Raw genomic sequence first — 27857 nt, 5'->3', positions numbered from 1 at the left:
GCTGATTTAACCATAGTCGGATAACTTTTAACTGAAGAATAAGTTTGGCACATTGCCAGTTTCAGTATGGGAAATAAGTCAAAGCAAATTAGCAAAAATATCAAATCACCATGCACAAAAAAGAACTACAATATTGCATAAGCCCCATACAATACAGTTCAAGTTTACTAACTGATTCAACAGTGCCTCTAGCAACAATTTACCGCAGTCTGTAAGCTAAACGGACTGTTGATTGGTATCGGCATGTAAATGGAACGGAATATCATGTAAACTGCTGATTGACTCAATTTGCAACGCACATTAAAATCAAGCACCGGACTCCGAGATTGCTTGAGATGCTTCGCTATATCTTAGAATAATCTGATGCCCTACTGTGGAGAAGCGTTGATGACGTGTAATCGACACGTTACGTTGTTGTAAATTAACACCTGTGGCTCGATGGGCCTAATTCTTGTAGACTAAGACCTATGAGAACTTTCCTGCCCCAACGGCCATCGTCTCTACGAGCTATGTGCCCCGCCCACTGCCACTTGATTTTAGCAATTCTGCGAGCTATGTCGGTTACTTTGCTGGCTGGAAGACGTAGCGTATGCAGGCCTCCTACTAGGTGGACCGACGATCTGGTAAAGGTCGCGGGAAGAGCCTGGATGCGGGCAGCGCAGGACCGTTCATTGTGGAAAACCTTGGGGGAGGCCTTTGTCCAGCAGTGGACGTCATTTGGCTGAAACGACGAAGACCTAGTGAAGGCCAGACTTACTCGTACGTCATTTTATAAAAGCTGAAAGTTTGTCAGCGTATCCTCCCAATTAACAGGTGTGGTTGGCGGTAACAAGCGCCGTCTCCAAAGTTTGAACAAGGTTTTTTTTACTAAAATAAGTAACATTTTATTTATATTTTTCTTGTAATTCGTTTCATGTGTACTACCACCCCTGAGATGGACGTTGTTTTACAGAACCACACCCTGGTATACGTTAGAATGTTGGTGCATCAAGAAGTTTGATTCATGGTGGCTACAGCTACCCTCAAAAGATTGTCTGCTAAGGAGTTGGAACTGTCAAAACTCTCTGGCAACTTCTAATCATTGCCCAAATACTATGCATAAAAATCAGCTGCTTATATGGTACAACGTTAGGCTGATTTTTATGTTTAATACTTGGGCAATACTTAGAAGTAGTTTCCTCATCAGCTAGACAGTTTTGACACTTCCAACTCCTTGCCACACAATCTTTTTAGGGTAGCTGCCAAAGCCACGATGACCAAAACTTCATGATGCACCAACATTCTAACCTATATTGGGAGCATACGCTGACAAACTTTCAGCATAATTATAAAATGTCACAGGTCTGGCGTTCACCAGCTCTTAGGCGGTTATCACACTGCGCCGCGCTCCGCCGCGGAGCGCGTGATTTCATATAAAAAATCCCGCGCGCAGACGCGTTGTCAGTGTGTTGTGCCGCGCTTGTTTTCTATACAAACTGAGGTACTAGCATACAATGATTAAATCTGTCGTCCCGCGTACCGCGGCGGAGCGCGGCGCAGTGTGATAACCGCCTTAGTCTATTGTGTATAATGTAGCGTGTAGTGTGTGTTTCATAGCGTCATTGATATAAATATTACTAGAGTTGCGAGGTAAAAACGTGATAGGTTTATTGCTATTTACAAATTCGAGTGAAAAAATAGAGAGTACGTAAAAAATAGAGCGTCGAGCGAGAAGGAAACAAAAGAGTCGAGAAGAAAAAGAATTAGTTGTCGAATTTTTTTTTCTTAGTGGCCTAGTGTCGTTGTACAGGCAGCCAAGGAGGCTGCCGTGTGCGGCCTTGCCAATACTAGCAACTAAATGTTTTTTGTTTATTTTTTTAATATTAGTCATTTGTATTGCACCAATTACTAATAGTCCCGTTAGCCCCTCGTACTAAGCTAACTATGCTTGTGTCACGAGTGGGGCCCTCACCACCATACATACTACTTAGTCGAGCGACGCGCGGTGGCAGGATTCGAACCCGCATTACATAAACACATTTTGACTTTGACTCTCGTAATAGTATGTAACTAATCGAATTCTTTAAAAAATACATACAGTCGAACATTGAACCTCCTTTTTTGAAGTCGGTTAAAAAACCGTAGCAGTGCTGTTTTCTTTTTCATACAAATAAAACGATAATCATACTATAGCGAGAACAGTATTTGTTCGTGCTTCGTGTATCTACTATTAATTGTGGTCCAACACCTATTAATAACGTTCAACTATCAAATTACACCTGGAAATAATTGTTGTATTTGAAATAGCCGAAATGTGGAATGCAAATTGTATTTGAAAGGATATTATTAAACTAGACCGAATAAACTCCGAGTTAGCAGAAAATGGAAGCAATATTTAACCGCATACCTATTAATGAAACCTCACTCGAGCAACGATTCATAGAATAAATAATCGGTTTAATACATTTTAGAATACCCTATTAATAATTTAGTTATACGCTTAATTATTCGATGTTATCATTAATTTCAAACGTAGGCTTTATACGAAATGAAAACAAACAATATCGTGTTTTGTTTTCCTATTTTATAATAATTTAATTAATTTTATTATTAAGTATTTGTGTTTCCACTGAGAAACACAAATAATTATAAAATATGAAAAATAACTGTGTAAAAATAAAAACAAACAAGTAACAAAAGTATACAAGTAAAACGTATTTAAAGTATTGGTAAGTTGTTAAAATTTGTTCGCCTTTGAAATACTTAATGTATTATACATTATTTTAGTAAGGGTAAAAATTATACAAAGAGGACTTAGGAACGTATTAGGGAAAGAAGTATTAATTTTCCAGGCGAACCGTCCGCAGTCATTAATTAGCACACAGAAACACATTAATTAAAACCTTTTTCAACTGAAACGTTACATAAAGAATGTCTAATACCGTATATTCAAAGCGAGTAGTTAAATGTAAATTTGCTTACTTAAGCATAGGTTCCAAGGGAACGAGTTACATAATGTTAAACGCAGTCGCACGTTTCTAAGCATTAAATTTAATACGTCTTAATCTATTTTAATGGATATTGGGATTCGGTTAGCGTATGGGTAAACAAACAGCAATGTTTCACATTAACACATCTAAACCAACGCGTTTCAAAAGATTACATAATAAATAAATACGAGTATGAACATGGTTTAGGGGTCTCCTAAAAATTTACCGCGATAAATCCAAACGTGAATTTGAGTAATGCAGCTACTCTAAAATACGAAATTCCCGGAGTTTTCACCAGGATTAAAATCATGCCCCAAAGCAAATTTACCTTCGACCGTGTAAATATGATCTGCACCCACTCGTATTCAAATTAATTTACCTAAATCCAGCTAGTAGTCCTAGCACATTACATTGATGAAAATGGTTTCATCTAAAACTGATATCGAAATTTTTGTACAGCATTTGTTGTCTTTTTATTGTGCGGTAACACTTTAAAAACGTTTACTTAGACTTCTTAGACAGAAAACAGAATGTAGATGGTTTTTATTAGCTCCTTACGTACAAATCAAGTTTTTCTTTTTTGGCTTAACGAGTAGTTACGTAGTATCGAGACAACATTTTTGTTTGTTATTTATTACGTTTCTAGAACTGGCCGTTTGAAAACCATTTAAAAAAACAATAATTGCATGTTTTGAAAATTGAATTGTTTGATTGTCATGTTTTCACGTTGTGTGAAAATTGTGTGTCAACTCGAGAAAATTATTTGCGTTGAACACTGTGGTACACAACAGGTGGAGTTGTCGAACTTCAAATTGCAAAGATGGAGCTACGTCGCGTAGTTTGTGTATTCCGGGTTCCTAGAATTCGCATTTGGGCGAGATAATCCAGCGATAGCGATTATCGGAGAGTAATTGCAGCAACCTGAGCGTATATAACCTAATACCGTAATTTGAATTTGATTAAAACTTCTACAAAATACACGTTAGTAAAGTCGTGTTTACGAAAAGTTTCTGGCTATAACTGCAGATTTCATAACCCTATTGCCCTATACTTGTATTTTTTTTTCCAAAAATAAAACGTAAATGGAACTTGCAATAGATTTAGTTAGCTGATGCAGTAGGCGTAGTTACAAAAGGAATAGAGCCAAAGGAAATTTTCAGCGTAATTATCTGCCTGTGCTTTCAGCCTGGCAGCTTAAAAGCATCTGTCTAAAGCCTTCACGAGTGCAACAGGCATATGGCTGCTTAGCTGCGCATTCGCTGCTTTGGGTTCGTATGAGCTTTAGTGAAAAGCATTAAGCTTGTCATATTAAAATACTCTAAAAAAAGGCTAAGGGCAAGTTGGGTACAAATTTTGTGGACCATGGAGATTTCGTTTGTGAATCGAAAAGATAAATCACTACATTAGTATCTCTATATTATTATTATTGTCGTTTATACAGGGTGTCCTAGAATGGGTGAATCAAACTACTAGGGGAGGTAGCTCTATCAATGTACTATCCCTAAAAAATATAAAAAAAAATTAGTTCGGATTTTTTTTTAAATAAAGTGCTCTAAACTCAAAATCTAGTCATTATTTTCAAAAGTTCGTTTACAGATAAACGAAGCGATCGTACAATTAATATTAGTAAGAAAAAAGTACAAATTAATAAACTCCAAACGCAGCAATTATAGCCAGATACTTAGGCAAAGCTGATTTATTTTCACTTTAAAAAAATCTTTTCCTTTTGCGCTTCATTTTTTTTTCATATTTTTTAAGGATAGTACATTAGTAAAGCTACCTACCCTATCAGTTTGATTCACCCATTCTGGGACACCCTGTATGATAGGTACCTACCTACAATAAACTGACAGATAGACCAACAATAGATGTACGGAGTCCTTACAATAAATTGTTGTTGGAAATACCTGGAAAATCGTCTGGAAAAAAACACACATTGAAATTTTATAACAAATAAACTACGTTTTCTGATATTCCAAACTTTGCCCGTAGTACACATTCTGTTAATTCCAGCTAACTAGCTATAATAGGATGGAAAATATTGGCGGGAAAGTAGGGAAACAAGATATCTTGAGACTTGGAAAGTTTGCCAGATAATTGTGCCTCTGCCTCACAAAGGTTGTAAAATATTAAAATAGGAACGTAGGAGGTTTCATATGTAGATACTTATCTAAGAAAGCCAAATTTTGTGAGTGTTATATGTAGGCTATACCTACATAATATATTAATCCGAAAAATGAACTTTCTGTGGAAACGATAGTCACGCGGGCATAGGCTAATAAAAGCCATACTTACGACAAGGTTGAATTTAAACATTAGAAGACAATGTTTTATTAAGGTTCCAATTTAAACTACCGGCTCATATTAAAACAATTTGCGAGGCAGTCGATGCGACCGCCGCACCTTAATTCATATTTTCAGCAAAAGCCCACGTAGCGCCGTGACACTTTACGGTAACGCCGCATAATATCATATGTACCGTGAAAAATGCCCTATATTTATTGTTAATATAAGTAGTGTTAATTTTTAAGAGGTTCCAATTTAAACAAACATTAAATCCACACGGTCCATCGCAGCAATCCTCACCAAAACAATTTGCGAGGCGGCCGGTGCGCGATACGACCCGCACCTTCATATTTTCAGTAAAAGCCCACGTAGCGCGTGTCACTTTCACTGGCGCGGCGGCGGCAGCTGAATGGGCAGCGCCAATCGATCCGAATCTGCCTCAGCCATGTCTAGGGAAGTGGTATGTCAACGGGACGCAAATGGGGAATTCTGTTTTCAAAAAGCGACGGAACGGGGATAACGGGAATTCTGTTTTCAAATCTGAATTTGTAATAGATGAAAAAGTATGGATTTTAAACAGTTTTCTCGTTTTCTGGTTAAAATCTAACAGGCTGGTCAAAAATGACATTTCAACTGACAATTTCTTTCTTTGCCGGGTAAATTATTTGATAGACTGTTACACTGTTATGGGTAATTAAAGAAAGTCTACACGTATCGTAAATGTACAAAAAGATATAAATATTTTCTTATAACAGCTAACTAAAGACCTACAAAAAACAGTAAGCTCCATGTGAATTAGTGTACCTAACCTTATTTGTCTGCTTTGACCGAATTATAAAATACAATGTAAAGAACTTTGGTGAAAGTTAAATTTGGGAATTGGTCAGGACGTGTCCCAGAGCCTTGAAAATCGGGACAACTTGCAACACTACTCCGTCGAGCCAGGCCAACTTAGAAGAGCCGCCACGGGCGGGCTACGGCGACAGACCGATCGACGCAAACGTTCTCTTGCTCGATATTTCACTATACCGATTCATGAATTTTCTTGAATGGTATAGATTTTTCATAGTAGCTAAGTTATTTATCATAAATAGGGATGACAAACACATTTTTCTTAGTTAAAAATGTTCTTATTTGATATTGTGAATATCACATATACTTGTATAATAGAATGTTGTTAGTTGTGCTCATAGTTACTTATTGATATTTTTAAACTGATAAATAGGTACTTCAACATCATTTTCAGTCTCACTCTCCCTCTACTAAAATACTACATCAGGTTAGACATTTACAAACTCACAAGAAATTATACGAAAGCAATTCAAAGCATACATAGTAGGTATCTATTCATAAAAAATGCCAATCAAACCGAGAAGATTATAAAAGCTGCTCGACACAACACTACAGACTGCGGCGAGGATGTTAAAAGGCTTCAAAGGCTCCTCAAGGATGTTAATAAGCGATCAAACCATTCGAAGTTTGTAAGAAGTCAATTTCCGCTCCCGAAGGCCGACGTGTAGGCACGAGTATAATGTTAAATTCTTGTGAAAAAGTATAGTATATTGTTGCTTATGTATCAAATACTAGCTATGCCCGCGACTTCGGACGCGGGAAATTAGTTTCAACCGGCAGACAGTGGAGACTGAGTTACTGAACTTGCTGGATTATTATGAGACATGCTTTACATGCTTTGCTCCATAAGAGCAAAACTTTATTATTATTTTTTTAGTTTGACGACTTTTAAGTATTTTTTTTGACTACATTCTTCATCATGTACAACATACCAATTAATGGATAAGTTTCCAATTTTTTTCTAGTAATAAACCTTGAAAATATAAGTAAAACCAATAATATTTGTGAAAGAATCATGAAAATATCTCTACAAATAAAGAAGTTACAAGGCCCCAAAGTTGCGCATAACAAATATTTCGCGGCATTGGTCGGTGATGTCACGGCACACATTCGGAGTACAAACAGTAATCACCCCTGGTCGTGTTGTTGACAGATCCATTTTTTTTAAATCTAGTAGTTTTTAATTTTTCAGCCAGGGTCACTCAAGATTATTTCTGAGTAAAATTGTGTAACCTTTTTTAATTTTAACATATCCTAGGCCTGGCCATATACAAAAAGAAGAAGAAGACTGAATAATATAGTGTCATTTTCGACAACGCGCCAGGGGTGGTCAGCATTGTAGTTGAAACTTGAATAGGTGGCGTAACGTCACGGATGACAACGACACCTCCCTCCCATGTTTGAATTCCACGCGAAAATATGTAGGTATTTAAATAATTAATTTCTCAGCCATTTCTTGACGGATTTAAAAAAAACTTCAGTGTCTTTTTAGTTTTTTGTGGTCTATATTTTAATCCCATTTAGTGAAATAATAATATAATGTTTTCAACATCACGAAACTTCTCCATTCTCAAGCTCTATCCTATTTTAAAATATCCTTTGTGTATCAATATACTAAATACCATCTACTTCAAATTGCTCATATAAGTGGTCCACTATAAATAGTCTAAACACGATCTTGGGGCTTGCAATTCCGAAGTTGCTCCATCAGGGCTTCGACGCTGCGACCTAACTTTTGCACTTAAGTCCCGATCCGTTCATCGTAGTATTGCTCATTTTCATTAAAGTAAAGACGTAAGCTACAACTTCCTCATTTAGATTATACAACTTTTTAAATAATACAATGGGATATTCACGTTTTTTTTGGTACTTACATTTTTTAATATTCACGTTTTTGTTTGGAAAATACTGCACAACAGGTATAATTAAAATGCTTTGACGTTACACGGAGGAATTAAAGTGCATATAAATGTTTAGTGTGTCACAAAATGAAAATAAAGAGCGCACAAAAGTTTTTCATGCCTGTTTTTAGTTAAATGAACTTTTTTCAGATTGAAAAATCATTTAACTCAGATGAAATTCGAAAATACTACGTTTCTGCTACACAAAAAGGTCGTGGCTGTCTGTTTTCTTGTTACAGAGACATTGATGCCAGTTTCATAATTTTAAAGTGGATTCTTAATATTTACCCGAAATGTTTATCCGGAAAACGATTGTAGCGCGCAAGTATGCCCCTCTACCTGAAAATCGAAAGCGTTACTTGCAACCAAATGTAGACCCTATTCATAATAAATATAGCTTATCTTTCGGCATAATACTTTTATGAGGATGACACAGATTTAGATTATAAAACATTCACTGACTAAGTTTGGGGTCCGTACAAACGTTTATGATGATAACCAGAGATGAGTCCCACAAATATGAAGTTATTTTCGGCGTATTAATTAAACAACAGATAATATAATTAATTCTCACTACCCCACTTTTCTTGACCTAGATATGAGTATTCAACTTGACTTGTAGAGTTTCGAGACCTGTACTTACAAATACAGAAACAATTACATTATGCTCGTAATTGCTTGACCTAATTACGTAGGTTAGTCGGATGCTAAACGTAGGCTTATTTCAGTGATATATTTGTGGGCTTATAATGCGAAGACATTAGTGTAAATCGAGTAGATTTGAGATATTTCAAAACATTGTTCTCAGTTTTAATGATGTAAGCTAAAAACATAACCCTCCTTCTGGCGCAGTCGGGTAAAAACAGTGCTTATTACCGTAGCTGAACGGGAAGATACATAATCGTTCTAACATGGCATTATTTATTTATTTTTGGAAAACATACAGTTACAATATAATTTAACTTAAAACACATAAATCAATTAAGTTTCCACAGTTAAAATTGGCACACACAAATTCCACAGTTGGCAATGTGAGCGCTTTGGATATATCTGTAAGCTCACTTGCATTTTAATTAAATAAATAAATAAAATATACACATAATGTTGGGCAAACCATATGAATATTTTGTTGAAATAAAACCAAAATTAGAGAAATAATTAAGCTGTGGGTAGATAGATTGTCTTAGTGGCGCGGCACGTAACCACAGGTTTTAAATAATGTGCCACATCAGCTGAAATTACGTGGCAATTGCCGAAATGTCGAACCTTCGTCATGCAATTTTTTTTCTGGTTATATGCCTTCAATGTATTCTTCTTACACGCGAAGTGATTATATGGAAGTAAAATATCTCTAAGCGTATCTCTAGTCGCACTTAATCGATATAAATTAATAACACTATAATGTCGTGTCATTCATAACCCTCACAGTCATTACTGGAACTTAAGTTTTTAGTTGTGAATATTTGAAAGTGAATTCCAGAGTTTGGAATATTGCAGTTTGAAACCCAACTGGGGGCGCTCTATTTCAACATGAAGGCAATTTTCTACTCAATCCCGATTTGATTGATAGCCGTCTGAAAAGGGTTCGAATGAACCGAGATAGATTGGTTTGTGAGTAAATAATTTTAATGCGAAAGATGAAAAATATCCAGCACAAAATAGGCGAAGAATATTTTCCATTACAACTGCAAAAAGTCTCGAGATTGCAGCGCGACTTCAATTTTCACGGATTTCATTTTATATCACTTTACGTTATGCCATTTGGCTGCCATTCTGAAATGTGCTGAACATATTACTTGCTATTTGAAGCAGCTTATGTTCTCAAGTTCCATTGATGTTTTTCTTTTCTAGCGTTATTTATACGAGAGCACTTGACGTAATATTGTTAACAGTTATAGTTGAGAATTTTTGCTTTATGAATTGGAAGAAGCGACAAATTACTTTAAGAGTATGAATTCAAAAATGGTCAGTTTTTAACTGCGGCTTATGGATGGTATAGATGGTAGATCCTGTACTTACATTAAGTATACTCGTAGCAAGCAGATATGGTTGGAAAATTGCAATAAAAATCTGTCGTGATTAACTGTGATATAAACAAAAAAAACACGAAATAATACAAAAACAGTATTCAAAAGAATAATTTATCTTTACAATGCATAAAAAGCCCAAGCAATGTTAAATTATCATTTTTAAAGCTCAACCGAAACCAGATAAGCAGCGAAATAATGACCTACGACTAAACGTCGATACCAGTTTATCTTCCGCTTATTACTGCGACATAAATCAACAAGATTAATGTTTCATTTTAACACGTTGAGTGCGAAACCAGGTCTATAGACCTTGTGCACGTCTCGCTTACCGTGCGGCTAAGAAAATTATAGTCTTCCTTGTCGTGCGAAAGGCATAACTTCAATTGGGTCCGGTGTAGGAAAGTGATGAATATATTTCTATGATGTATTCTTAAAATAGAATCCAATGATGTACCTACCTTAATACCAGGTTTTTAGACCTGGTACCGCACGGAAGTAATAAAATGTCTTCACAATGCGAAACCAGGTCGAAGCACCTTGTACCCTGCGCACCTGGTACCGCACCCCACGCTAGCTTCGTGCAGCCAGTGTTGCCTCGCATTCGTAAGAAACGCACATGTCGACATGGCGTCAAGAGAAACAAACAAAATCAAAACTGCAAATTGATTATAATTTAATTTGCTACACGATTTATTGCTAATTTAAATAATGTTTTTCGTGACAAACATTTGAAGTTGTAACTTAATGTTATTAAATAATATGTTTTCTTTAAATAAAGCTTATTTAAGTATTTATGCACGTATATCTTATTTGTAAAATATTTAGACTAAATTATTAAAACATCTTTGTTTGTTACTTTTTTAAATTTTTATTATAACTTAATTTAAACTATCGATATTTGTATTTCACATCCCTAGAATACCCACCAGACTTCCCTAATTCAGTGCGGCACAGGGTGCATAAGCCTTGTATTTTGAATATAGCTATAATTTTTATACTAAACAAGTTATTCACGAACGGCTTCAGGTGTATGTCAATAAATGCATTATTATTAATATTCAAAGAAAAAAACACAATATCTATTAACATGAAGCCAAAAATAAAATTAATATATCTTAAATATTACAAGGTCTTTAAGCCTTGTGCCGCCACAATGTAAGTTTTAATACCAGGTTTACTGACCTTGTACCGAAGGAATGGAAAGTATTAGGAAGTTACTGCCGCAGCAAAGGTGTTAAAAGAGAATACAAAATGCTGTTGCGGTACACCCAAAAGGCAATCGAATCTGGAACGAGCGTCTGTTTGCAACTTGATTTTATATCGGGCGGCGGGACCCCGGGACGCTAGGTCAGTCGGAACCCCGCCCCGTCCCGCGGTCCCGCGGTCCCGCCGGCCAAAGATCGTCGCAACGAGCCGAGCCTGGTACGGCACTGACACAATTTATCTGCTTTCCCATTCATACTACCGGCGGATTGTAGGTACAAGTAAATTCGTTTTGATAGCTCGCTAAAGGAAAAATCTAGGTGCAATTTTAACAGGACTCGCAATTCAGAATCTTGAAAAGCAAAACGGCACCGCTTTTGTGGACGTTCAATAGCACATTCCATGAGTTCAAGTTCACATTAGGTGCAAGTATTTTCTTGTGAAATCTTTAGATTTTCTCCAACACAAACATTTTGTAGTAGTCTTTTCATGCTCGCTTTTCTCTCGCGCTGCTCCTATTAAAACTTTCAGTTTGTTGTTGTGAGCGATACTTTTTCCACACAACTTCACAATTCAATGAGCAAGTCAATAATATTGTTTTCCAACTGAGCGATGCGATGGTCAGTTTGTGAGTTGTTAAATCGAAGTTCTCTGTAATGATTTATTGAGTAAAAGGTATTAAATTACAGACTTTTAACGGCACAAAACAAATTTCCAAGACGCCTTAACCATTTTCCAAATACAAGCAACAATTGATTTTATCAACGTCTCTTTAAAGTCATTGGGTTCAATTTCGGTTTTCTACTACGTTCGATTAAATAAGATTGGAAAGGTAGCCAATTAGATTTCAGTTAGGAATTTCACTTGCATTTTACATGACCTTCTTAGACCTACTTAATGTCGTTAGTTATACGCAAAAGTACGGTTGGACCAATATAATGTATGGCAGGTCGGCCGTCAGCGTTAGACTGACGTGGGTAAACACCACCTAACATACGAACACTACAACCAACGTACTTAATCACAATATTAAATGGCTAACAGAAATGAACATGAATTGTCAGAGCAATATCATAATCCTCTATTTCGCCAAACGCCTGGCAAAAATAACAAATGTAGGTAGTAGGGTGGTCCTTATTTTTCGACTTTTGAATTATCCCCGGGGCACTTTCTCATTCGATTACATACCTCTAAATATGAAATTGGCTTTTTTTGTTTTTTTTTTGGTTAAGATTTAGAGGTCGCTACCAGCTGTCAAAATATTTACAAAAGCTTTGAAGATCTTAAATCATGGTTTCATAAATGTTTTATTTAAGTGTTTATATCACATTTTACGTGCAAATGAACATCGCATAGATAGAATAGACAATCGCTTCTTGTCCCCTTCTCCCCTCAACCCCTCTTCTATACTGACCATGGTACCGACGCGTCGAGATACTAACAAGTAAACTCTTATATCTTAAAAAATAATTGATTCCAATATGTACATTGTACATAATATCTTAGTTCATAGCAACAACAATAATTTTGTAATATTTTTATTTGGCTTTGGCTTTAAAAATAAATGAATCTAACAAATACAGATTTTGTTTTTACTTAAAATTCAAACCTTGGTAGCGACCCCTAAATGTCTTTTAAAAATTAAAAAAAAATAATGAAAGACTTTCATATGGTATATATTCAAATTACGTGGTGCCCCGCAAAATATAAGAAAAAAAATTTTTTTTCGTAGGAATAAGGACCACCCTAGTAGGTAGGTATGCATTTTTCAACGCTACGTTCAATTTCTTTGGTTATTCCCAGGAAATTCCAATAGGAAAGTTTCCATGTTGGGAAGAATTCCATTATAAATGGGGCCGGTGGCAGGAGCACGTGAGAAGCTTACACGTGCCCTCAATTGACAGGACAACACCAAGATTAAGTACACGTGCTAGAACTTAAGCCAAGATATTGCTAGACTTAAGATATTGGGCCTAAAGGCATCAACTTATTATCTTCTTTGACTTTCATCAATTAATTCTTCTTTAGAATAAAATAGAATAGAATACTGTTTATTCTTTGAGTTATTAGAAGATAAACTTAAGAAAGAGTCTGATGTACACAGAAGAAAAGAGAAAAAACATAACAGAATTTTACAATTAAATCATGATAAAACAACTGGGAAACATGATAGATTGAAATTGAACCACATTTGAAGCTCTACCTAAAAATACCACCTAAAAATTCTAGCGACAGTTTTATTCAGGCAATCTTGAATAGAAAAAAGTGGCACGTAGTTGTATGAGGTTTCATGTAGCGCAAAGCTCAAAATGTGGAATGATATTGGACTTTTTGGATGAACTTTAAATCGATTGGCTTTTATTCCATACATTCGTAAAATGGTCTAAATTGTTTTATGGTTTATTTAAGAGCGGCAGTAAAAGAATAAATAACTCCATATACCACACCATAATTTTATTGTGATTGACAAAGTTAATTGATTGTTGCGTATGAAATTGTAGATTATAGGTAGAGGAGGTTCTAGATACTTATTTCATTTAGTCTAACATAGATTTTCTGCTAGTTAGTGTAACGATCTTTTATCTTTATAGAGAATAGATAAAATATCAGTATTTCTTAAATTGTAAGAAATGTGGCGATAATATTTATTATGTCTTATTTATTCAGAACGAAAACTAAACCTAGATAAAATAAAAATAACAGCAAAATAATATATTTTGCTGACACTGACATGCTCTGGCAGATCTGTAATGGTTCGTAAAATATCTTTCTTGTCGTATTAACGCATAAAGAATTTTGTACCTTTGAAGTAATTTTGGACGAAGTAGAAATTAATTGAAGACCTGCGTACCAAGTCTGAAGGGCAAACTATTATACTTATTGTTTAAGTTACATACTGTGCTAATAATAAACAATTAGTTAGGCTTTGTTCAAAACATTCGGGTACATAATGTATGGGTTAGATAATGTGTAATACAAAGAGCAGGGCAATTATTATCCTTTGAGTTAATGGAAAAAGATAAATAAGCTATAATAGGAGAAATAATAACACAATGAATATGAAATGTAGCTTTCGATTTATGTGCGATGGGCAGTTAGTTAGAGACAATAGTCATTGTAGGTTATTTGAGAAACTAATTGATTATTTTGATTAATTCTTATCTATTTAAACATAATATTAAAGATAATTAGGCGCTACCGACAATAATAACTTCCGTAACAAAACGATTCACCTATTCATCGTAACATAAAAATAAATAAATATTCTTGCAAAGAGAGAGAAAGACTTTTCCTAACCATCAACTCGATATACGAGTAAGGATGGATTCGACCAAACAAGATTAGATATTAATCTCAGAATAAATCGTCAGTTTTGACATATTTCCCATACTGACACCACAGCTGACACGGTCAATGTGTCAGTTATGCCAGGAGTTATTCTCGGATAAAAGTTTGGTCGAATCGGGCCTAAATGCCCTTTTCAATCGATTACTAACTGCATATCAATTGAGGTTTCGCCATTTTGTTAAAAGTCGATGCGCTAGCGACTACATTGCGTACATCGTCTCATTTCCCCTTACTCTTTCTTTGCCTCACATAATAAGTAATTGGTAGAAGATAGATACCTAAAACATTTGCATTACAGGAACAAACATCACAATCAGCGAGTACCAAAAGTGAGTATGTTAAGTAGTAATGTATGACGTGTTTCTATTGCAGACATGGATTACAACTACGAGGAGGAGGACACCAGTGACGTAGACCGGGAACTAAGGCCGGTGGCCCGGCGGACGGCCAAGCACATCGCGGCCGGCGAGGAGAGGCCCAGGATCAACTCCAGTCAGCAGACCACACCCACTGATGGTAAGTGGAATACCCTCGTTATCTAGAACTAGGTATTGGTCAGTATGTACCTACTACGCTATAAATATCTCGATCCGAACATTCGCTCAGTAGCCGTATTCAAGTTAACAAAACTTCAACGACATGCAAGCGATTTGATCGCTAGTCACTTTATGTGAATAATGTGTGTATGTGTTATAGTTCATTCAACTTATGATGGTGATTTAGACAGATAAAACGTTTCGTTTTATGATTCTAACTTTCTACTAATAAAAATATTGAGTTGTAAAAATCAATTACTTTTGTGTGTTTTCATCCTTCCAAAATATCAATCACTAATCTTTCTCAATTAACCTAAACAAGAATTTCTAATTATTTATTAGTTTATTATTTAGAAAAAATTGTGAAAAAATATTAAATGAATTGCTTCTGCGTTAGTCGGAACTTTTGCTCATAGGGATGGGACATAAACAATCGCAATAAATCAGTAATCGGCATGGTGGTCATCTTACCATCGAATTACGATTATTATCTCAGGCAGGTCAAAGCTAAGTCAGTACGTGTGCGTTTGCCTTTGATGACGGTTTTGTTTTATGCGATTACTCCACGTATTGTTTGTTATTGTTATTTTGATGTTTTATTGAATAAAATGCATATATTTAATTCTTTGTGATTTATTTTGTACCACTAAGAATATTCACGTTTATTCCATTTCCAGATAGTTCAAATTCATAGATATAATTTTGATCAAGATTAAAAATCAAACAAATAAAAGGCGATTAGATTTCTATAGAAAATATTCTCGATTCTAAAAAATATCGATTAGGTTTATAAGGAGCGCCTCACTAAATAGAACTGTCATAATCACCATCTTACGTTGAATGGACTATAATCGCCCGATTTTGTTTTGATTTCCATTTTAAGCGCATTCAACCGTTGCCTCCTCGGTATTCACCTATTACCTATTTTGAAGTTTGGTTCAAGTGATTAAACGTCAAATGACAAATCGCTGAGTTGCGATCCTATGAGTAATCATTCTATCGAAATGACACGTGAACACGGATTGAACTGTTTTTCAATAGGCCGACTTCTAAACGTCAAAGAGATATTGACCGTGTCAAAACACGTGAATTACGCCATGTTCATTTGAACTGTCCTGCAATCCGTAGGTACCTTACTTTAGAGAGAAGAATCCTTAAAAGTGGAAATGTTGCACAAATAATAAAAACTCAGAGAATAGGCAAAAGCTTTAAATCCTGAACTTCGCTTGATATTTGTTTCTAGGACAAGTCTGCTACCTACTTCTGTAAGCATTCTACCAACATAGAAGGAGTCTGTTTCAGATACAAAACATTCATTTATATTCTGTGTAACACCTTTGCTGTGGCATTGGTGGATTGTCTAGACTTTAAGCACATAATTTACTAAACTGAATGAGCTAGAAACATGTAAAAAACATAGCCTACTTACATTCGACTCAAGACAGTAAGTACTTTAAGATGAAGATAGAAAGAGTTACAAGCGAGATCACCTTATGTTAATGTGGAAGCAGTGGTATGTGACTGGTATGTGCCTGGTATGTGCCTGGTAAGTGCTATTCAATCTCAGGTGCAGGTCATGGTCGGAAAGACACCAACAGGCGGCGAGTTCCAGTTTCACCTGTTAACAACAGAATATTATGTAGTGAGTGTTTTGTTGGGAATGTTCACATCGTAAGGATAGTAAGGATGCATTGTATTCATTTCAAATCTTAGAATGTCGATATAAAATGCCTTCAGACAATACTTCACATCATAAAGTTATTATAACTAGCGGAATAGAGCAACAACGAGCGTAATGTCACTAAAAACAACACTGTGTGATAAAAAGAGATGCGTTATGCCGTCGCTGTCACGTCATACAGAACCGTTTTTGCAACTATTTGACAGTTCGGAGGCACTTATTGGCCCGCTGAAAATTTGAACGCCGAGATATTTTCAGATTTTACGTGAGTGAAATCGTTGATGTTTATGAGAAATGTTGCTTCAGAAACGTAGTGATTGGTTCAGTGATTGATTGATTGTACAAAACAGTGAAATAAACCTGATACTAACACACAAATAATATCCAGTGTCATCCAAAATCTCGTGGTTGTTGCTCTATTCTAAAAGAATAATAACTTTATGCTTCAATTACTATCAGTAATTAGACATGAATATTACTTTCATTCTATCCTTCGGTAATGACATTCTTGTCCTTGTCGCACTATATCCGTCATTCTTTCATTCCAATCACCACACTTCTTAATACCATGTTTGGTCGAATACTAATAAATACAAGCTACTGATTCAAATCAGATGCTATGCATAACATGTAAACAACTGACGATAAAACGAACCTTAGGGTTCGGACAAACCAACGCGATCACAGCGCGATCAGCCGGCGTGCAGCGATGGCGACCAGACCTAAATGCATTGATCGCCATCGCTGCACGCCGGTTGATCGCGCTGTGATCGCGTTGGTTTGTCCGAACCTTTAGAGTTAAAAGTAGCGATCCTACTTTACTGTTGACCGTGTCATAATGTAGAGACTCCTTACTGAGATCGGCCGATGTTAGCTCAATACAGATTACAGACACAATACCCAGAATACGAAGCACGTGGAGTATTGGATTGGTTAAATATTTAGAGAGATTAGCACTGCATCCGGTGGGAACCCGAGAATGTCGGTCCGAAGTTAGTAATTGGATTGACACAGCACTAAAAGGAATACAAGGTGAATTGACCAGAACTTTGCTTTGTAGCTTAATTTAAAAAAAACAGCTTCATATAAATATTTACGAAACCCAAACTGCAATAAAAGTCATCGTAGGTACCGTGGTAGGTACTCCGAAACCGAAGTAGGTACAGTAGGTACCTACATGTTACTTTTTTTTGACACATGGTACGTGTTACAATGAAAAAATATTGCACCGTAAAATAAAACTCAATCAAGCGGACATTTTGAAAAGTGAGCAAAGAGAATTCTTTGTTGGCAGAGATTTAAAAAATCAGCGGACTTTTTGCAATGCTCTGTGACATCGCCGTGACATCGCTGTCCGGTAATCATTTTCCGATAGCAATTGACACCCACAAAAACATGGGAAGCATTCGTTATTATTTCTGCGTTTTAAAATATTAAAAAACTCAGTTATGAAATTAAATGTTTTTTTTTCGTTGTATTTCATTGAGCTGGTGTTATTAGATAGAAAGGATATGGAAAGCACGTGCATGTATAAAATTTAGCTAATAATAAACTACAGTAATTAATTATTTCAAATCACACATAATGAAAAATCCTCTAGCAAACTAAATGGTGATTGACAAGACGTGCCTTATTTTTTTTACATAATTATATTGAAAGGATTAGAAGTGGAATAACAGCTGTGATAAGTATAATAAAGTAAATAAATCCTTTATAGTTATTACAATTTATTTCCTCAATGCATTAGATTCTGCAATAGAGGCAAAACGTTAACACGTTGATTTACCTGAACAGTTGCTTAATTTGGAACGATAAGCAATACAACACAAATGGATGAACTCATCGGAAATAGTTTAGCTGGATGTCTAGTCTACTCCGCTGTAAATGAACTTATTCGTATCTCGGTGAACCTGATAAACTGACAAAGGCATTTCCTGGAGTTGTGCGAGGCCATGGGTATTATGGGTAATCTATCTAATGAAGTTACCCGCTTTGTCCCCGTACAAGACAGGAATATCGGCTTCATAACCTGCAACAATATTCTAAGCGATTAATATTAAGTTAAGTGTAATGGCTACAATGAAGGTTTAACTTCACCTGGGAGTAACTTAGCTGACTCTAGTTTTATTAACCAGCGGAAAAAAGCTTTAAGTTTGTTGACAATCAAGCTGTATGTTTGGCAACACAAGCATGCAGAAGTCGGAAAAAAGGTAGGAATGTGTGTGTATTATTTTTAAAAAACATACGCTTTATGCACTTCTTGCTTTTTACTTGATGTCAGTCAGAAATCTGCTTCTACTCGGGAAACTATCTCCAAAGAATACATAAAAAGCAAAAGTAGGTACGTGCAACTGCAATATAATAAAATAAAAAATAAATATTACGTTTGTAATATCTCTGGACACAGGCGGACCGAATGCGTAAGTAATCTACAAAAATAATAAAAATAACATGTAACAATTTCCTTCATATGAACACATACACAGTATACAAACATTTAGGTCTAGAATATAAAAGGATATAAAAACAAATTGGGCAACTAGCGCTGTCAGAAATACGCCAATCTTCTACTTGTCATTGTGTACTTTGGTATTAGGGCGCTCTACATTTTTTGTTATTTAGTTTTTGTTATTCTTTCCTCGTTCTCAATGTTGTTCACATATAGCAAAATAAATATGGGTTATAATAAATCCATTTATGGAGTCCTGGCTTCTTTAACCCAAAGAGGCGTCTTTGGAGCCTTTGTCCGCAGCTTCACAATCGTTTAATTTTGAGTTAAATCCGTTCAGAACGATCTTAGAAACCGTTAAACACTTGTCTCTATTAAACATAATATAATCTCATTGCCTGTAATCTAAGTTTCATGGTTCAGCTTCAAAATGCAACCCCTTTCAACCCTTTATGGGTTGAATTTAAAGAAATCCTTCTTTAATCCACATAGAAAGAGAAAATAACAACTGCATTGATGAGTCAGTCAATGGGTCAATTTTAAAAAATATATGTTGTAGATATTTGGCTTAAAACAATTTTCACTTTGAAATACATATTGATATTTTATTCACACTACAAATACCTCTAACATTACAACAAACGCCCATCATTTAAAATTAATGTTTACCAATTTAATACAAAGGCGTTCAATTAAAATAATTCACATTTACCAGCACAATCATACTGGGTGGTGTTAATTTTTAATCACTATTAGGTAAATGAATATTTCAGGCTCTTCTCAAATTATTTCCAATTAATTTGCGTTAATATTTCGTTTGTTTGTAACGAGCGAAGATAATTGTGATAATTTACGCTCTGCTATTTTGTGTCTTACTATTTTCAATGAGCGTAAAAATAAATTTTGTGTTTATTCATTAATTTATCTAACTTAGTAAATGGATAGGTCCCGCGATCGTGAAGAAAAACCTAATAAAATGACAGTGATTTTTAAGTTCAGTTGTTGTAAGTATTCTGCTAGTGATAATCTTTTGATTTATCGTCTGATAATGTCACAGGATAAACGATAAAATTCCCAGCGGATCAGACAAACGCATGAAATAAGCGTTCATTTTACTTACTGACACTGTAGTTGGCAAAATAACCGATATAAAATCGGCTATTTAGCTCCACGCTATTTTAATGATCGTTTTTCCACACCGTAACGTATGAAACGATTTTCAGCCACATGTGAATTGCACTTAGATTGAAAATACATTGAGCTCTCCCGTCGCAAAGTTCGGTAAATAAATCCAACCACACGTACTTGATTTGATTATGCTGATTGCTGAACAACACGGGCCTAGTCGTGGTGGACACCCTCGGAATGGCAAACATTACATATAGTAGGCCATTTTATATCGAACTTTGTTCGTATTTCAGTATGCATCGACTCCAAATTAACTCTTATTGTTTGTTGATCCAAACTAATTTAATAGATTGCCTGTGTCTTCGACCAGCCTTAATGGGTAAATGATTTGCCACACTAGATGCGTTTGCGGTCAGCGGTCAGGTCAAAGTGAACGCAGCCCGCATCATGTATAACAACATTATCGGTCAGAGCAATCGGTCAGCAGTCTGGGCAAAACAATTTGTTAGCGGTCGTGACAAGGCAATCTGTCAAATCTGTCATCGGTGCGGTTTGCGTTTGTTGGGATGGTGTGTATGTAGAGAAGACTTGTGTAGGGGGGGGGGGGGGGGGGAAGGAAAACACGGGGCGGGCTTTAGACGATACCAATTTATTGCACTTTAATTTATTTTTGGTTAAGATAGGTTAACGTGTTCACTCTCTACATCTCTATAAACGACTGCTTTACAATGAAATCCCGCCGACCGGTCAATGGCGCGCAGTCCTATCTGATGATTACAATACAATACCTAATATGGGCGGTGAGCATGTGTGTGCTGTGTCAGCAGCACCCATACGTTCTTTGCTCGTACCCGCACGGTCAGATCGCATCGACACAAGTAAACTGACAATGTTGTTCTACATGTTGCAGGCTGCGTTCACTTTGACCTGACCGCAGTCCGTAGAATTCATCCAGTAAGGCCAAGCTAGTTAGCAACATTGTGTTTGCAGACGCTAGAGCTCTAAGAATGCTTAGAAATATCGGAGCAATTTAGTGGTTTCAAATAAAATGTTAAGCTGGCCTTTCCAGCAGTTCCGCACGAGTAGATTTTCATCTTGACATTTGAAACAGTAATGTACAGTCGCGGAATGAAAAGGTTCGTCACCTTAGTGTCGGTTTTCGCTTGCACTAGGTACTGTAAGAGTCAAACCTGCCAACATAACAGTGNTAATATGTGCTCGCGTTTCGTTGAAGGAATCAATTTGAAAACTGACGAACCTTTTCATTCCGTGACTGTACATTTGACGTTGAGAGAATTCCTGAATTTTCTAGAATAATTTTTCTTTCTTTATTATACAACAAGCTTTTGTTATAGATGTACGTGACCGGGATTCACCGAGTTTGCTTAACACGACCGCATTCTTTTAACACTAATGTAACACAAAGTTACTTTTTAGAGAGTTAGTTTTTTAAAGAATGTAATTTGTAGTTCACTATAGCTGATATTCCTGCTAACCCCTCCGCCTAAACCTGTGTTATGAAATGTTTCATCACAATAGTCCACCGAACGACGCGGTAACTACCTCTTACTACCGAGCGACTTTGTATTGAAAATTTAAAATATTTTTTGTTTCACGCAGACGCCTTCGCTGGAAATGTGTTTTTATCCGTTAGACATTCTGATGGAAATCGGTGGCAATCGGCTGCAATATCAATGTCGAATTTCCTGCCAGACTGATTTGGTTAGCCGCAGCCCGCAGCTGGGGGCTGGTGAGGTGCGGATCTTGCAAAATGTCTGCTCTAGTCTTCCCGAGTAAAGTTTTCGCGATTGCGTCTTGACTGAGCACACGATGATGAGTTGCCTCAGCTGTATTTTGGATAAACTAAATTCAATTCAAACGTATGCTCTTATTTCAGACACATGCAAGAATATAAAATTTTGACATATTATCGCACATATCATTAAAACAAATAATAATGCAAATACAGATCACGGGGCCGGACGTGTAGACGAATCTTATACAAATCTATAGTCATTTGTGGACAGTTTCTTCGATCAGATTTAACACGCAGTATGTGTCATAGGAGTTGAGTCAAACATTGTTAAGCTTTCGAGACTTCTCTTTTCCAAAAGATATCATGAAATTAAATATCAATATGAGCTTCTGCGAACAGTATCGTAGCCCCTAGAAAACTCTAAACGCTGTACACGTCCATACGTTGATGGTCTTCTCCGTACAGCTGACCCACAGGTTAAACGCATAAAAGGACTGGCAAAAACCCATAAATAACCTCCCTTTTTTCGTGATACGCATTGTTATTATCACAATACATTGTTTTAGTGTGCTTAAGATAATACTATACGTATTGTCTGATTTAGTAGCTTTGGGTTTACAATAACGATGATACTAAAAGCAAAATTCATTTGAACATCAGCGAAAACAAAATTAGAGGATTAAACGTACAAAGAGTTACACCGAAACATTGATTGAATTCCAAACTGACATAGGTACATACCAGTAATAATTAAATCATGAAATAATTAACATTAATTAACAATTCTAGTTAATACAACAATGTAGCACAATATTTTCATTGGAAATATGGACGACTGCCTGACCTTTGCTTTGTGTATTGTTACCTGTTGTTTTCAAACAATTTCTACGCTATGAGCTAGTTTAAATTATTAAATTAGGTAACACATAAATGTATTCACTTACGTTAATTAAATTAATTAATTGTAATCCTACTTCATCCTGTTAGGTACTTGTATTTTAAGTGAATAAACATAATCAACGTAATCGTCGAAATATTAATGTACTTTCCCAAAATATTCCGGCTTTGCGTGAAATCAGTGTTAATGCAATTCGGTGAAGTGCGAAATCACTGAATATACCGGCTGGTAGAATTACAATTTCGCCGCTACACCAATGTGTGAGATTATTTTAATTATACCGGTAATTAAAGATACAATTTATATTTCAATATTTTATTTCCTTCATCACCTCACCAAGCTAGTTGATAGTAAATGCATTGTTGTTTCAACTATCACACTTAGGCTGAGTTGCACCACCTAACTTTTACCGTAACTTTGACGATAACCGGTGCTTTTTGTATGGATTTTGACAGATCTGACCTTTGTCAAAGTTAAAGTAAGATGGTGCAACCCAGCCTTATTACCCGGCTTCGAACTAAGCCACAAAGCTTATACTGGACTAGCGGCCACACGCGACTACGTACGTATGTTCAAAGAAACCCCCATGCAGAGACTCCTAGCAATTGTAGGTTCTGAGATTTCGTGATGAGTGAGTCAGTCAATCGCTTTTATTTGGTTAATGGGAGAACCTACCTAATTAAATATACAATGATTGATCAAATAATGCACACATTGCACAGTGTAATAAATATGGACCAATTACCCCCTATTATATTTCGTTAAGCGAACCATCAAGACTAGAGTTAAATTCTAGAGTAAAATTGTATAACTTATTTATAGCTAAATGAGTTACAAATTGCAGAATCCGCTGTGGAATAAATTCGCATCAGGTTGCTGCGTAATTAGGAAATGGCGCAGAAAAGTGGCGCGAGCTTGGCGCTAACTGCGGGATACACGAGTATCTAGAGGTTAAATGAAGTTATTAAAGCGAATTTTTAAAATATTTTTTTACTTCTGTTCAGTTACCTATTAAATTACGAGTAATGCGGAACATTAAAGCTTCAGCCAAACCAACGCGTGCAGATCGCGTCAGCGATGGCGATCACGCATGCATAGGCCAATGACTGCCATTGGTCGTGCGTGCTGTCATTAGCCTAACCCAGTGCCGTAACTAGCCTTTTATGCGCCCGGTGCGAGTAATATAAAAAAATGTAACCTTTTTGAATAAAAAGTAACCTTCTACGGGGGGGGTGCGGGGTGCGGAGCGTGCATGAAACAAAACTAGATACTGGTCTGGTCATTTCTGCGCCCTGTGCCTGGGCACCGCTGGCACCGCCCTAGTTACGGCACTGGCCTAACCCCTCGCAGTGCGCGCACATACTAGCGCTTAACTCAGTCGTGCCTGAGGTAAGGGAGCGGGGGACCCGTTTTTGAGATGTCAATCAGACTCACGAAGACGACGACGTCAGCGAGACTTCAGTTAATAGAGAGTTTGCTCTGTCACGTCATATGTCAATGTCACTAGGTAAGCGCTAGAGCTATAAAAGTATCAAGTAACCCAGTCTAGTCCTAAAAGTCTCAGTCTTGGCCCAGGTCATATTATTCAGACTGTTAATTTGCTAAAAATATGGAGACACCTACAATGAACGCTTGAATGTGTCGACAGTTAGTGAGCTGTCACACTGGCGGAGCGGCGACGCCCGAGTCGCGTTTCCGCCGCGTCTCCGCTCTGCTTGAAACCGCTTGTAATCGGCCAGTGTGGCAAGGCCCTTAGGGTGGAGGTGAGCGAATACCTATTACTGAGCTAAATACATATGTAAAATTACATAATCCAACTCGCTAGAGATATTGTTCAAACAGAACCACTACCAGACTGAAAAGATCGCAAATACTGACAGTTGAACCAAAAATGCTAGAAACGAAGTGCTTTAAATATCTAACAGGTCCAGCTTGGTTCAAAGGGGGCTGGTGGAATGAGGTCGTGTATGTATTAGCACTTTCCCCAAGTGTAGCCTGTAGTAACAGCCTGTTGCCTGGAACATAGGCACTTTACTAAGAACAAGTCCCTGGAGCGAAGCTTCAGCAAGCATGGCATCATCGATGAACTTTATGGTGCGATTTTCGACCGAATTCAAAGCAGCTAAATGGTTTTTGGCAGAACCATTTCATAGTTTTCCGTTTGAAAGTGTTGGCGCTTTCAGAAACTTTCAGCTTGGTAGGTAATATCATAAATAGTAACCTAACTAGGTTAGTACTAGGTACTAGTATGCTCGTCGCGTAAACACAGGTTTGCCTAAATTTCCGGAATCCCAAACCACTGGACAGATTTGAATTTTGAAGACTGAAATTTGGCATGCAGGTAGATGTTATGACGTAGGCATCCGCTAAGAAAGGATTTTACGAAACCCCCCCTAAGGGGGTAAAACGGGATCCACGCGTACAAAGTCGCGGGTGGCCGCTGTCAATGAATATATTGAAATGAAAATGAGACTTTTATTTTAATGCACGAACAGTATTTGTTCCCACTATTATATGAGCAAACTTTTAGCCTATAGTGCTAGTACATTGTGCACTTAACAATAATTCAGAGAGCGAAACAGTATTTTTCGCGCAATTTTTGACCAAGTCAAAACAACTAAAACAATTTTGTGGTCAAACCATCCTGCACGTATCAATTGGTTCTTTGTTTAGAACTATTAGCATTGTGTTCAATGTTATATGAACTATTAGTAATAATAATGTTAAAACATATTTTACTAATTTCTGTGCCATTTTAGGTACGCTACTCGTGTAAACACCGATGTGTTGAACTTCTACTTAACTAGTTAAGTAGCTTTTAGATTTTCAATTCAAACTAACAACTTAGTAACTAAACTTTCTAAACCTGCTTTCGGTGGTACGAGTACCTACGTGGTTCACGTGCAGTGTCGGAGATTTTGTCAATTTCGCCCATTTGCTGGGGCAGCGTTGTGATTAATTTTACAGTTACTTTAGTGACACTTTCGTTTACTTTCGTCTGACTAACAACGTACTAAAACATGATCAGACTATATCGTTGATTGGTTTTTTCATAAAGACCCGTACGTAGTGAGTATCATACACATGTAGTTATGTACCTACAAGCCCAAAAAAAAAACTCAAATAGAACATTATGATGGTATTTATTACTTTCTTCAAATGAATAAACTCCGTCATAAGACCTAGACCTTTCATTTAGTTATGTTTCTGGGTCCAAACAGGGACTTTAACATAACCTTATTGTAAGTAAAGGAATATGATTACGTGGTGCGGAGGGCACGTTAATTAATTAATTTAAGGACAGAAAGATAAGAAAAACTTTATTTGTATAATCCGGCTGGATAGATACATTCCATAGCATTTAGGCACATACATTTACCAATTTTGGTGATAAATAGGCATTTTGTATTAGTTTTTGTATAACGCCTGAACAAAAACAAAGGGTAATACGAGTATTTTGGTGTTATACATAGATTTCGAATATAAAAAATATATAATTTAACTAATTCAGACATGAAAAAAAAAATGAGGTATGTCTCGTTTCTGTCGGGTCTGGGTTTTTTTTGTATGGGGCGTGACCGTTCTTCTTTTACTTTTTTTTTATTTTTTTATTCAATAAATTATTACATAGGCTATGCTAATCTCGTTTCGTAAGTAGATACGAAGTATAATAAATAAATTAAAAACCAAAGAATCAAATTCGGGACACATTGAACTTGATTCTTTGGTTTTTCCCCGTATCGCACTATCATATTAAAATACGAGTATTTTGTGCCCCGTAGCGAACAAAAATATTTTTTATCGATGAAAATAGTAGTGATGTGAGTAAATACGAACGATAACTTTTATTAAAAAAAAAGTTTAATCAGTATCCAACATGGGTCAAGTTGAAAAGCCGAGTCTGCTGGTTTTATGACAATATTCTTCAAAATTGTGAGCTTAAAATTTTCTTTATTTGGACTTCTCGGAAAATTGACTTTTGAGACTTGTCCTTCACTCTGATTCACATTACGTAATTCTTGATAATTTTGTCCGGTATTAAGGCTCGTGATAATATCATATTGAACAGGTGTTGAATGCCGCTGGAAAACTTTTCGCAACATTGGTGAAGAAGCTGACTGTCGGTGGGATGACCTTGGTGGAACGGGAGTTTCGTCATCGTTTTCATTACGTGACATTTCTAACATACGTCGTGAGCGCTTTATTATCGATATTTGACGTCACGTCTGTCACTGCACTAATGCAAATAAGCCGACAACCCCGTGCGGGCGCACGATAAATTCGTACGGGGGTTTTCAGCCCCGTATCGCACTAGAAGGTAATATCTACTGTCTGGTCGGTACGGGGTTCATTACACCCCGTATATTTTTATAATGTCAAAAAGCTTCATAATTCACAAACAACACAAAAATATAGTTATCTCTTTCACACTGCTGTAAACACCAGAGATACAACTCCCGCACCAGAGTGAACAAACACTATTTCTAGTCCCGCACTGGGGAAAAGTCGTGCACGGGGCTGGAAGGGCCCCGTAACGCAGTGAACGTGTTAATAATAATTCTGGGCCTTCGGGCCATAACACAACTTTCTTAGAAACTTGAAAAATCAGAAGTAACCATGTGTCTAAAACAAATTTAAATGAACTCTCTATTCGCGTACCTACTTGTTACGTTGAAACTATGATAGTATTTGAGTCAATATTCGGTAACAGAGAGATTTATAGTTTAAAATATCGTTATAAGCATAGGTAGGTCTCTCTATTGGGAATATTTTAGTGCACGATAACAGCGCAATGAATTTAAAATGCTTTTCTCATCTCA

At 36.4% G+C, this 27857-nt stretch overlaps 1 protein-coding gene across 1 annotated transcript in view; it reads left to right on the top strand.

Annotated features, from left to right (window-relative positions):
* Nucleotides 1-27857, top strand: part of LOC114365032 (uncharacterized) — a 147864-nt gene that overhangs the window by 34497 nt on the left and 85510 nt on the right. Inside the window, exon 2 of the mRNA XM_028321454.1 lies at nucleotides 14962-15105. Coding sequence (XP_028177255.1) covers nucleotides 14962-15105 — 144 coding nt within the window. The remainder of the gene's footprint in view (nucleotides 1-14961; nucleotides 15106-27857) is intronic.

This window comes from Ostrinia furnacalis, unplaced genomic scaffold (genome assembly GCF_004193835.3).
Source record: "Ostrinia furnacalis isolate ACB-3 unplaced genomic scaffold, ASM419383v2 OfSCF7532, whole genome shotgun sequence".
In the NCBI taxonomy this organism is placed as follows: domain Eukaryota; kingdom Metazoa; phylum Arthropoda; class Insecta; order Lepidoptera; family Crambidae; genus Ostrinia; species Ostrinia furnacalis.
The sequence above is the reverse complement of the archived record's forward strand: the minus strand, read 5'-3'. Positions and strand labels throughout refer to the sequence as shown.